The following is a 13,343-nucleotide window of genomic DNA, read 5'->3' on the forward strand; positions in this document are numbered from 1 at the left end:
ACGTAGATATATATATAATTCGGGCACTTGTAAGTAAATAGTACAGAGTTGGAGATCTCGCTGTCAATTTATATATATATCTGCTGTCAATAAGTATGCCACAGTATATTCCCCGTACAGATCACTATATAAAACCCACATTCCGCTGGACCCTCTTCTAATCTCTACATTTCCATCATGCGATTGAAGACTACTGAATAGATAGATAGAACTTGAGTGGGGTGTATTCATCTATTAAGAACAGTAAACAGAGTTCTATCTGATCGATTATCCTCTCGTATAGAAAAATTATTAAAAAGGAAACTCAAAGCCTAACAGGAAACTTTTCACGCAGCCATCGTCCATGGCAGTAAAACCAGAACGGCACAGGAATAAACGCCATAGCAATAAAGGCCAACACACTATTTCCCCATCCCATGTGCAGATTGGAGTAGAGAGGCGGAGCAGCAAGTGGCAGAAAAGCACCCAGCAGATTACGCAGCAAATTGATACCAGCCATAGCAGAGGCAGCTGCCTGGGGTCCGAAGATATCGATGATATACGTCTGTGACGAGGAAGTAATCACAACCACGCCCGGCCCACCGATGGCAGTGCCGATCAGTGGCACAATCCAGTGCACCTTATACTCGGTCGTCCACGCGTAGATGAAAAGGCCGATGGGGAGTAGCGGAGAGACATACATCATCAGGATCAACCGGCGCTCTGGATTGGACGGGCCCCCGTTACCACGCAGCACGCGATCGCTGAACTTGCCGAAGATGAAGATCCCGATGGCGCAGCCGACGCCGATGCCGATGTACGCCAGGCCGGAAATGCCCACGCTCCAGTGGTAGGTCTCCTCGAACACAGTGGGAAAGGTGGCGAAGAGGAGCATGGTCACGCCGAAGTTGAAGGCGATGTAGAGGGCGATCAGGCAGAGGATGGGCGACATGATCAGGAACTTGACGGGGCGGATGATGGTGTGAAGAACGAGATGGGGGATCGGGGTCTGTTTGTCACCTGCAGCGCGCAGATTCGGATTGCCTGTTTCTTTCGCGAGACGAGCGGCTTTGCGTCGGAGGATGGTGACAGCGCTCGTCTCGCGCATGAAGATGAAGGAGGCAATGGTGACGGCGCCGGCCTGGTTTACAGCATATTGTCAGCTCCGGCTGATACGGACAAATAAGAGACATGACATGCTTACCATCATTAGGATGAGATAGAAGGACCATCTCCAGCTCAAGTTCTCAGTAACGAATCCTCCTATGATAGGGCCGATAACCTGCACACTCTCGTCAGCTTGGTTTCTCTTCGACCGGACCCAGGCAAAAAACATACAGGACCAAAGAGGGGCCCAGCAGTAAATAGAGCCATCGCAAGACCTCTCTCCTCTTTCGGCAGAAGATCAGCAACCGTTCCACCCCCCGTCGATATATAGGAAGCAGCAGCGATGCCGGTGCACAAGCGGAAGACAAGAAACTCGGCGACATTGGTACTGCGCGCACAGCCAGCAGTAAATCCCAGGTAAAAGACAGAACTCGCACGGTAGACCGGCACCCGGCCGAAGACTTCGGACAGCGACGGGACGAACAGCTGGCCCAGGGCGAAACCCAGAGACGCCATGGTGATGGTGAGGATCTCGACGGTGTCGCTCTTGAAGCCGAACTCGCGCTGCATCACGTTGGCACCGGGGGCGAACACGGTCGTGGCCAGGTTGGTGTACAGAACTGCCAGACTGACGAGCACCACGTTGGTCAACTTGTATGCCTTGGACCAGTTGCGAGGATTGGCAGGGTCGTCAGGACCGTCCCAGTCGACGATGTTCGGGTCTGCTGCCGTCTCGTTCTCGTTCTCGCTTCCGGCGGGAGCGCCCTTCTCCACGTCTTTCTGTGCATCTTTCTCTGCATTATTCACCGTCTCATGCTCATCCGAAGTCCTGTCGATATCCACGTCCTTCTCCATGGCAGCAGCATCGACCTCGACCATGGTCATTGTTTCGTGATCGTCGTTGGTGGACATTTTTAGTCAGTTGTGTAGTGTGTAGTGTACGGTAGTTTGCCATTCATCCTGGGAAAGGGAATCCCCTTTTGAATTATATTCCATTTTCTTTGATCTAAAAGCACACGCCCTGTTTTTCGGTCTATTCAGCGGACCAAGTTGCCCCGGATTTGCTCCGCTCCTTTTGATCTTTTGATTTTCGGCTTCAAGTGTTCAAGCGGGCCGACAGTCGGTGGTAATCAATTAACGTGGCCGAGTTTCACCAATGCCAAAAATGTATGGAACTCCGAATTTACATTCTCTCCCGTTTTACTCCGTTGATTGCTCCGTCGACTGCTCCGTCCATGTCTCTTTTGCCCCGGATTGTCAGAAGTATTGGGCATTCTTGTTGTTCTTCCTTCTGAACGAGCCAAGGTCCTATATCAAAGTCTCCATCGATGAATAATCCCCCGTTCTCGAACCAGCCCCCGTCTGAGACCCCGCTGGATCCGCCTCCCCCGGACTTGTCGCAGCTGCGAGATCGCCGGCGAGAGAAGCCGTTGCTGTCATGCACCTTTTGCAGGAGTCGCAAGTAATTCTTTTCTTTTTTTCTTATTTATTTATTTATTTATTGAATTTTTTTGTCACTACTGACTAATAAATAGAGTGCGATGTGATCGCCAGCTCCCTTGCAAAACCTGCACCAGCAGGGGAATCGGCCATTCATGCACTTACCGGTCAGGGCCTCACAGGGGCAAAGTGAGCGTCGGCGACCGCATCCAACAGCTCGAGACACTCGTGCGATCCTTGATGCAGCAGCAGCAGCAGCAGCAGCAGCAGCAGCAGCAGACGTCACAAACGCCCGCTGTGCATCCTGATGGCCTGGTTCCGGATTCAGCACGTTCCTTCCAGGGTACGTCTGGTGCATCATCGCCGCAGGGTACATCTGCATCTGCATCTGCGACCCCAGTGGCGTCGGTAGATGATGGTCGCAGGGACCATGCCGTGTCCCCCGTGCCCTCAGACACCGGCAGCATTCATCTACACTCGCATGGCGCCAACTACGTCGGGAGCGTTCACTGGGCCGCCGTGCTCGACAGCATCTCAGAGCTGAGGGACCACTACGAGGAGGAAGAGGAGGCCCGAATGCTGGCCACCAGCGACAACGCACTACTACTCCACAGCCGTGGTCCTCGTCTGCTATACGAACCTGTCCAGGCCACGAAGGCCGACCTGCTTGCATCCATCCCGGCCCGGCCCGTGGTGGACCGGATGCTGGCACGCTACTTCAATGCACAGGGTCTCGTACCGGAAATCCTTCACCGTGGCCATTTTCTCCGAGAGGTACGGCGCTTACTGTGTGTGTTTCTGCCCTCCCTCCCATCGCCCCATGTCTATCTACTCCGTTCTGTTGCTGACGTATGTTTGCCGCCTAAATTCACAGTATGAGAGGTTCTGGCAAGAGCCGAATGAGGCGCCCTTTGTCTGGATTGGCGTCTTATTTAGCATCATGTGCCTCTCCACGCAGTACCAGCAGTTCATGGAGGACCCAGCAGATCCAGAAACGGCAGTCCGCGTGCGTCTGTATCGGGAGCGGACTATTCACTGTCTTGTCCTCGGCCAGTACACCAGGGGCGGAGACTACGTGCTGGAAACGTTGATCAACTACCTCGCCAGCGAGATGTTTCTATCCAAGGACACGGAGATTGGGATCTGGCTGGTGCAGGGCATGCTTGTGCAGCTCGCCCTGAGTCGGGGCTACCATCGGGACCCCCAAAACTTCTCCAATCTCTCCCCCTTTGAGGGCGAGATGCGGCGGCGCGTATGGGCCATTATCGTGCAGATGGACCTACGGCTTTCGAGTCAGATGGCGCTGCCACGCTTGCTGAAGCTGCAGCAGTCCGATACCCTTGAGCCCCGGAACCTGCTGGACACGGACTTTGACGAGGATACCGTCGAGCTGCCCCCTTCACGTCCCGAGACTGAGGTCACCCCCGTGCTCTACAGCCTGGCCAGGACGAAGATCGACAAGATGACCGGACTGGTCAGCGACCTCATCAACGACACCCAGGAGCACCCGTACACGGAGATCATGGAGCTGGACTGCAAGGTCCAAGAGGCCGAGGCCTCGCTGCCGCCCATATTCCGGTGGCAGCCTCTCAGTCAGTCGCTCATGGCACCCCCGCAGATCGTCATGCACCGCGTGTTGCTCCAGCTGGCGATCCAGCGACTGACCATCTGGCTGCACCGGAAGTATCTCTCCCCAACCTATGCCCAGGCTCACTACAAGTACTCCCGAAACGCCTGCGTCCAGGCTGCCATCAAGATCCTCGAATTCCAACAGATCGTGGACGAGGAGACGCGGCGCGACGGGCTTCTCTATCCGGTGCGATGGATGTTCATGTCATCACGACTGCAGGCGGTCTTCCTCCTGGGCATCAGCATCCTCTGCTACTATGTGCAGCTCGTCAAGATCCGGCCTGACGTCTCCCTGGACCAGGACACCGGCACGAGGATTCACAATCTGCTGAGCAACACGTACCCTCTCTGGGTTCGCTTGAGTACCGTGTCTCGGGAGGCCCGGCGAGCAGTCGAGCACCTGAGTCTCCTGCTGGGACTGCGCAAGAAACAAGAAATCGACGCATCATCGCTCGCTTCTAGTACTACTACCACTACGACGGCTACATCTTCACCCGCTGTAATGCCTCTTGAAGCGTCTGCGCCGCTGGACCAGTTCACCTTCTCGGACGCTTACGAAGGTAACCAAACTAGATGTTTTCTCCCTTTGCAGTTTTTCCGAATACAATACCTGTATGGCGTGTAGAGACTGACTGACCTTCTCAGATTGTATGGCCGATATCCCTGCAACAGGATCATTCGGGGCGGAATTCGTGCGCCCGGACACGCCCGGGTCGTCTTCGGCGATGAGCACTTCCATGGCGGATCTGCTGTTGATGAACACGACCGATTTGGATGGATGGCTGGATGTCAGTTTATGAATTTTTTTTTTTCTTTTCTTTTCTTTTCCTTTCCTTTTCGGCCCGGAAAAGGAAGAAGATTCTGACGTCTACATAGGGACAGGGTCAAGCAGGCTTGCCCGGAGAAGCATTCCAATCGAGTCTCAGATGAGTCTTGGTTCTGGTTCTACCGCTGTATCACTCGTACAATGTTTACCATCAAAATACTATTAATTTTACCTTTGTCCAACCCATATGTATATTTTACCGTTGACGGATAGCTTAACCGTTGACGTAACGATAATCGGCTCCGTGAAGCATACCAACAGCTTTCCTTCCGATGTACTTGATCGCGAAACAACGCGCGAAGGAATTGGATATCAACACAAGATGTGGGTTTCTGATACCATGTTCTCATCGCGTGTTTGCTTACAACGGACGAGTGTCACGAAGCGTCGAGTAGAGAAAGGTACTGCCAACAGCCCGAGCACAGTGATAGGCAGAGTAAGCAAGTCGACGACAGTAAAATACCGTAATTGCGGAGCGTTAGCGTAGCAATATCATAGTTGGGTTGCAGTCTCTGCCACGTGATCCTATTATGGTTATGTGATTTTGGGTCTTTACCCCCATTAATATTCTAATTCTCTTTTTAATCCTCTCCCATATTGTAAGAAATCTATTATTTATGATTAATCTAAGATTAATTCCATATATAAGCTACTGCTCTGCAACTCCGCAACGTCTTAGGGCCGATTACCTAGGTCGGCACTACAGGATATTTTAATAGAAGCAGCACGGAGAAATGGGGCAACTGGAGCGAAGTCGAACAATGAAAGAAGCACGCGGAACACGGGGCACGGGGCACTTTACGCCCCGACTATCTTGCAGAGTGACGGAGCAATCGACGGAGCAATCGACGCGGCACTCGACGGAGGAATCCACGGACAGTTTGGCCCCCAAAGACTAAAGTACTTTGATGGACCTACTATTAATATTAATATATCCTTCGTATTTAACGAGTCTTTACTCGTGCGCACCTCCACAGCACATTTGGATTGGCCTGATCACGAGAAAGCATTTCTGCCGGCGCACTACTCCGAGTAACGTTAGGCGCCCCTGATGACCCCACTCTTGATGTTACATTGCCTGGGTAGTCTTTATGAAGAGATGTTGGCACGATGCAACCAACTTTAATTTAGATCTGGCCAATTGGTCAGGTTTGTCAGGTATCTAATCAATCTGGTTGAGTGAGATCTCCCGAGTCCATACGTTTCTTCACATGATAAGGGTTCAGTACTTAGCCGGAAGCCTGGTGTCGGTCCAGACTGGGAACCAACATTACAGTCACCGTGTGTCGAAACAGCAGTTGGAACGTAAGAGGTTCTAGACTAGACACCGGTATATAGTTAACTATACCTAGGTATAGTTAACTATATACGAGGAGAACTGGAAGCAGCTATGCGTGATAAATAACGCATAACTCTCGCACCTCATGCGTCTTGAGGCAGTGCATGTGACATGCGAAGCCTCAGGCTGTTACCGAAGTCCAGCAGGACAGAATCAGCCCACCGACGAAATAGAGGATCTCAACTTCTCAAGTTCCTACCGGAAGAGAATTGATACATTTGGAGAGCTAGATTCGTGGGCCCTACGTCAGGGGGTTTCCCGGGTTCTCCTGTTCAAACAACTCAGTTCTTCGGAACTTTCCTGGGCTGACCAGGTCCCCACAGATGGCCGTTCAATCCGATGAGATTCTTCGACTCCTTCTCGCACCAATTGGCCGCTAATATAATGCGGCCATGAAAGCGAACCGATAAGCTTCCACGCTGCTAAGTGCTCAGCTTTCCGGGCCGGCAGGGTCCACACTACGAGCCGCGTGTTCTGCACGTCCTTAGGCTGTTGGTGTCAAGCACCTAGCTGGCTAATAGGCACGCGCGCTGGATCTCTGTGCCACTGCACCAAAAAGACCACAATAACTGCGCCTCAGGCGTAGTTAAGCCAGCACCGAACTATACTATGCATAGCCTAATAGTTTACTTCCCGGGGCTTGTAGGGGGGCCTGAAGGTCATGACATGACAGTTGGGGTTTATTTGCAACCAACAAGCTTCAGATAGACAGATGACCTCGTTTATGGAGCCTATATAATAGGCTCCGGCCGCCTGCCAAGGGCCAGGTACGGGAGCCTTTCAAGCAATGCCAGGAGCTTTTCTCCCTCCCAAGCTTTTCTGCCCCTCCTCTCTCATGCCTTCCTCATGCCTCCTCGTGCCGGGTCCAGCGGCGGAGACAGCCCCATTCTGTCCCTGAGGCTGTCCTGTGACCGGTGTCGTACCCAGAAGCTCAAGTGCTCCGTTCCCGCGGGTTCGGGGGCCTGCCAGCGCTGCATGCGCGCCCGAGTGCCTTGCGTCTTTGGCCGACGGGTTCCTTCGAAGCGTACAAACAGACGTGTCGATCAGGCATCGATACGCCCGCCAAGCCGTCCCGTCCAGCAGAGTAATCCTCCGATGACCCAGCCACCCAGCTCGGGATCGGGATCGGCAACGACATCAGCATCAGTATCATCATCCACGTGTCCCGTCCCGACTCCGGATACCGATCTGGACGAGCCCATACTCGACCCCGGATCCTCCTGCCATGCGCAGCCCAACACGTGGGACAGCCCTGCCCCGGGGCTGGAGCTGCACTGCCTCCCTTCGAACAGGTCCGAATGTGACTGGTTGCAGCCCGGGTTTGGCGCCCTGGACGACGGAAACTCGTTCGAACTAGCCGAATTCGAATTCGACCTCCCACCGTGGTCACAGATGGCCAGCCCGCCGGCTGCTGCTGCTGCGAGCTGGCCGACAGATAGTAACAATAGTAACACGGCCAGCATCAACGCCGTCCTAACTGAGCAGCGACTAACCGCCCTCGTATTGGAGATCCACCAACAGCTGAAGAAGCTAGAGGAAGGACCGTGGCACACTGATAGCGCGCGCAGCCTCGACGACTACCCCGTCGGCACCGTTCTTGAACTATCGCAGCAGTTCTGCGCCATCGCTGGCCCCGTCATCGGCAGCACCGTCTGCGTCAGTCGAACCTTCGAGGAGGGCCGCGAAGGCGAGGACGGAGACGAGGATGGCAGGAAGACAAACAGTAATGCCGCAGCAGACACAGCAGACACACCGTCGATGCTGCTCCTCATGTGCGGCTACATGTGGCTAGTGCGCGTCTACAGCGTCGTCATGGGCCATTTCTGGAAACATTTGACCCGCATGCCCACCACGACCGGCGCTACAAGTCCCATAAGCAGCGCGACAGCGACAGGGGGCTCGGCATTGCGGCTGAGCGAGCTCCCCTGCGCAGACGCAGCCCTTGCGCTGCAGCAGATCCACACGGCGGTCCGTATGCTCCTCGACGTCCTACACGACATCGAGGACCACCTCGGACGCGGGGCCATGGTGGCTCGCGACAAGGCCGTCGCCTTGCTGCTCAGCTCAGTCAGACGCCAGAACGGTAGCTCTGGCGCGTTGAGCAAGAAGGCGACGGCGATTAAGGAGCTTGTACGCGAGAAGATGGGTCTTTGATGTTAATTGTCACAGAAGTGCAATAACAGCCAATCGGTCAGGATAAGAGCAGGAGTGACGTTGCAAGCAGACAAAAGATGATCCGACCGATCATATCAGCGATATGAGGAACAACGGGAGACCGAAACCGATCAGAGCGGTGATATGAAAGGGAAAAAGATAAAAGGACCCTCTCTACCAAGCATGTATCTAGTCTTTCTTCTCTCGCGTCTTATTTTATTAAACACGCAAGACATAGCAATCAACCGGATCTTCTATTATCTTTGTCTCCAAGGCTCTCCTTTGCTAACAGAATACCTTCGATCATCCTTCCTGGTAGCGGCTTCCAAGGATATCCGAAGACGGATTTGGTTGATCGTTTGACATTAATCTTATGTAGGGTTACTGGAAACAAGTCTCTACTTCACTATTCTCCTTGTGATTTCAATCTGCCATGCCGTTATGAAGCTACCATCTTTTCTAGCGACTATGCACCAGTTTATACGCTTCGCAACAGAGTCCTCCTCGTCCTTCCAAGAATATTTATCACGGGAGACAGACAGCAGACAGCCGAGTCGGAGACGGAGTATTTCGGAGCATTTCGGTCAATTGCTTCTCCCGAAATGAACAACGCATCGGCTTCGGTCAAACTAGAATCGTTATACAATATCATCTCTGGGCTTTCGCCCCCCTGATCCCCTCCGTGTGGATATCACTTCATTGCACAGCAGGAAGACAACTTCCTCTGACATGCAATCGCCACGACAGCGGCACGTGGAGCCGTGGCTCATTCACTCCACGGCTAGTACGCGTTACGGGACCCCAGTGTATGTACTAGTAGGTGGTTTTACTACAGAAACTAGAATTAGAGTAATAAATATAAATAGTTCAGTTTAATATAGTTTTTTTTTAATTATAATCTAAAAACTAATATCTTGATTAAAGATTTATTAAACTATTATAATTAGTTTTTTTAGAATATATATTTAATTATTAGACACTATATAACAATATAATTAAAAATAATATCCTATCTAATATAATTGTTTATGTAATATAGAGTTTATAAATGAGATAAATAACCTTTTTTTTAGGGTTTGTTTGTATCTATATATAAATAGTTGACATAGTGTTATTTCTTAGAAAAGAAATATACGGGGCTAGGGTATATAATATAATAAGAGGACGAAGGCTTGAAGATGTCTTCTTTTGTTCCAAAATCAACTTATCCTGACATTGTTGATCTAACCAAGTCATGATGAACCTAGCTCAACAACCCCATAGAAACTACCTAACACTGCCCCCATTAACCATTTCAACCCGGGGCAATGCAGCAATACACTTCGCAGCACCACCAGCAATAAGCCCCGAATCCTGCTGACACAGCAAGAACCGAACGTTCAGCGTATTAATCGCCCAATTCTGAATTTCATAATTATCATATATCCCCGCCAAACCCATGATCTTCCCATGTCGCCGGCACGCATTACTGACCGCTTCCAACGCGGAACCGAAAACAGCCGTCTGAAAGCCACCCTGTACACCTAATTCGATGGCGAGGTCGTTTGATCCGATCAGGAGTGCGTCGACGCCATCGACCGCGGCAATTTCATCGATTCTCTCAATGGCATCCTTGGTTTCTATCATTAGGATGACCGATGATGCGGATGCGTTGCTTTCTTTGATGACTTGGTCCGGTGGTGTTGGTTTCAGCGAGAAGACGGGCAGTTGGCCTGTCATTGACCGGGTGCCCAGGGGTGGGTATTTTGATATGGTTACGGCTGCTTTGGCGTCCTCTACACCCACACGATTAACCCTGGAATCTCAGTGTGAAGCCTGATGATGTGTGTGATACTTACGGGCCGTATGTATATGCGGGAAAATAACCCCCATCGCACCCCCGTCAAGAACTCTCTGGATCAAACCATTGCCGCACTGGTATGGGACTCGAACGAAGGGCGTAATTCCCCCAAGTATCCCGGCACAGCATAACTGGCTTGCATCGTCAACGGATAATGTCGAGTGCTCTAGGTCGATGAAAAGCGAATCGAACCCGGCATTTTTAGCGAGTTGAACTACTTGGGGGTTCGGATAAAGTCGAATGCCAAAGGCCTAGGACATAACATAACGTTAGAGAACTATGAATGAATGAATGCATTGGACCCGTTACTCTATAATACCTTGCATAGCTGTCCAGCAGCAACTTTGGCGATCAAGTTGTTGACGCACGCAGCCATTGTAGGGATTGAGCACTTCTGTGCTTCGTCTGCAGCAGCACTGAAGGTAGAGAGATGCCTAATACCAGGTCGTCATCCATTTTGAAGTAATAAGTCTCCTCATAAGTTAAGCTTTCGAAGCGTAAGTTGGAATGTTTATTTTTACACTGTAGTCGCATTTTCTCGGAGATCTTGTTGACTCGGTGATTTTCGGTGGATGTCTGTTTTTGTTTCTATTTTTTATTTTTACGTTTCCTTTAGCCCAAAGGTTATCGAACAGGAGCTCCGCGGTATCCGTAAATAGCTTAATAATCGCCTTATCCGCGAGGACAAGGTCTTTAAATAATTAACGTAATCTATAACCTAGTCGGACATATGGCCTAGTCGGACACTTCTCACCACGCTTATGCGCCTCTACTCCCATCAACAAAAATGCCTACCTCAAGACTCCCACAAGCTTCCAATCAGGAAGGAAAGATTCTTTTGGCTCTTTAAGCATATAAGAAGGGTCAAGTCTTAAGTCTGCAAAAAGCTTCTGTATTATATGATGTTCCCCATTCTACATTACATGATCAATTGAAAGACCATATGATGTAAGAGCATGCCTAGAAAAGGAATCAAAAACTATCTGTTACTAAAGAAATAACTCTTACCTAGTAGATACTATCTATAGATGAGTAAGGAAAGCCCCTACTGAGTTATAACTGTATAAGAAATGGCAAATGTCCTTCTTGCTAAATGCAATAAATCCCCTACTCTATCTATAGTTAGCAAATACTAGGTAAATGGTTTCATGAGATGCAATGAGCTTAAATCTAAATTTTTATATAAGTACAACTACAGGCAAGCCCTATGTGAAGATCCTAAGATTATTTAAGAATGGTTTTAGCTCAGGACATAATAGAGAAATATGGCATCCTACCTAAGGATACATATAACTGTGATGAGGTGGGCTTTCTAATGGGGATTATTGTAACAACTAGGGTAGTTACTGGCTCTAAAAAGAACCTCTGTCCAAATATGATACAGCCTAGGAACTGAGAATGGGTCACTATGATTGAGGGAGTTAATGCTAGTAGTTAGTTCTTGCTACTAACGTTCATCCTTAAGGGCAAGAACCATTAGCCTTCCTAGTATCAGACTGAGGGATTGCCATATGGGGGGGGCAATTGGGACCAGTAAGAATGGGTGGACCAACAAGGAACTAGGGTTATTCTGGCTCAAAAAAGTTTTTAACAAGCACACCCAGTCTTGTACAATTGGCTAATATTGACTCTTAATTCTTAATAGACATGGCAGCTATAGTGGCCCTGAATTTGACCAGTTCTATACAGAGAACTCTATCATCCCTCTCTATATGCTACTACACTCCTCCTATCTCTTGTAGCCACTAGATGTCAGCTGTTTCTCCCCCTTAAAGCAAGCATATAGACAACATGTTCAGAAGAGTATGGTGCTTGGCATCAACCATATTGATAAGGATGAGTTCTTAACCATATATTCTTCAATTTGTACAACAGCCCTGAGTAAAGGAAACATCTAGAGTGGGTTTAGAGCTACTGGATTAGTTCCATATGATCCAGAGCAGGTTCTTTCACATCTTAATACCCAGATATGTATACTAACCCCCCCAGGAACCTCCCATAGTTCCCAAGCCTCTTGGGTCACGGCCATACCACATAATATATGCCAAGTGGAGCTCCAGGCTGAGAAGGTTAAGGGATATATGCAGCAGTGCATGCAGGGTCCATCCAGTCCAACCAATTAAGCTCTGAATCAGCTAATTAAGGGATGTTGTATGTCCATGCACAGTGCTGCTATTCTAGCAGCAGAAAATAGGGTACTGAAGGCTGCAAATAAGAAGCAAAAGAGAAAGCAAGAGAGGCACTATACATATATAGGACAGGAAGATGCTTTAACTATTAAAGAAGGGATAGATCGTGTACAAAGAGCTAATAAAGAGGAGAGTAGGGTAGTTAAGGTTACTGAGGAAAGACTACAAAAAGGTGCTGCATATCAGTGCAGTATATGTGGAACAGTTAGGCATACTGCCCATATATGCTCCTAGCATACAAGAAATAGTTCTTAATGTAATTAGATGATTTCTCTATATAGTTGTGGTGAAATTTGACTGTGAAGCTGTATGATGGTAGGGAAGTGTCTGACTAGGCCATTTGTCCGACTAGGTTCTAGATTACGTTAACGAGTGATAATCGAATGAATTGAGTGCGAGTAGTAGAAGGCTAGTGTTACGCGTTGGGTCCAACCGTAGTCGTCGATACTTAACGATGGTGGTTAGGGAAGGATCAAGGAGTCTTCTTGACTCTGTGTCGTTCACGAGCACGCGACGGTCTAACCGACCCGGGTCTCCTCTTCCTCGAGACAACGGCCTACCTGGCGAAGGGCTCTTCCTCGAACGACTTCTCGCGATATAATGGGGTCTCGCAAAGATACACGATAGGGGTGCTTCAGGTGAACAAGAACGATAACGACTAGGTCAGAGGCAACGCCTACTAGAGCTATACCGAAGTATACCACTAGTAGTAAGAAGTCTTACTGACCCCCAAAGTAAGTATCTTAGTAACTCAGGTTGAATGGATTGAATTGAGCGCGAGTAAGGAAAGGCTAGATACATGAGTATAATTGTCCTTATTTATGTTTCTTCCAGTCTTCC

General features: G+C 49.7%; 4 protein-coding genes across 4 annotated transcripts; 2 read left to right on the forward strand and 2 right to left on the reverse strand.

The window, feature by feature from the left end:
* Positions 1 to 304: 304 nt before the first annotated feature.
* On the reverse strand, positions 305 to 1,998 carry T310_5829 (Uncharacterized protein; the record flags this gene model as incomplete). Its single annotated transcript, XM_013471307.1, has 3 exons — positions 305 to 1,120; positions 1,184 to 1,261; positions 1,318 to 1,998. 3 exons carry the CDS (start codon positions 1,996 to 1,998, stop codon positions 305 to 307), a joined length of 1,575 nt encoding a protein of 524 aa, XP_013326761.1.
* A 768-nt stretch (positions 1,999 to 2,766) lies between these two features.
* Positions 2,767 to 4,955, forward strand: T310_5830 (Fungal specific transcription factor domain protein; the record flags this gene model as incomplete). The annotated part of the gene is made up of 3 exons (XM_013471308.1): positions 2,767 to 3,300; positions 3,401 to 4,715; positions 4,801 to 4,955. 3 exons carry the CDS (start codon positions 2,767 to 2,769, stop codon positions 4,953 to 4,955), a joined length of 2,004 nt encoding a protein of 667 aa, XP_013326762.1.
* A 2,211-nt stretch (positions 4,956 to 7,166) lies between these two features.
* T310_5831 (uncharacterized protein) lies at positions 7,167 to 8,474 on the forward strand (the record flags this gene model as incomplete). Its single annotated transcript, XM_013471309.1, has 1 exon — positions 7,167 to 8,474. The coding sequence occupies one exon, from the start codon at positions 7,167 to 7,169 to the stop codon at positions 8,472 to 8,474; it is 1,308 nt and encodes a 435-aa protein (XP_013326763.1).
* A 1,009-nt stretch (positions 8,475 to 9,483) lies between these two features.
* T310_5832 (uncharacterized protein) lies at positions 9,484 to 10,690 on the reverse strand (the record flags this gene model as incomplete). The annotated part of the gene is made up of 5 exons (XM_013471310.1): positions 9,484 to 9,487; positions 9,537 to 9,560; positions 9,745 to 10,249; positions 10,313 to 10,565; positions 10,634 to 10,690. 5 exons carry the CDS (start codon positions 10,688 to 10,690, stop codon positions 9,484 to 9,486), a joined length of 843 nt encoding a protein of 280 aa, XP_013326764.1.
* Positions 10,691 to 13,343: the final 2,653 nt, after the last annotated feature.

The sequence above is a fragment of the Rasamsonia emersonii genome (genome assembly GCF_000968595.1).
Source record: "Rasamsonia emersonii CBS 393.64 chromosome Unknown ctg1118621760330, whole genome shotgun sequence".
Classification (NCBI taxonomy): domain Eukaryota; kingdom Fungi; phylum Ascomycota; class Eurotiomycetes; order Eurotiales; family Trichocomaceae; genus Rasamsonia; species Rasamsonia emersonii.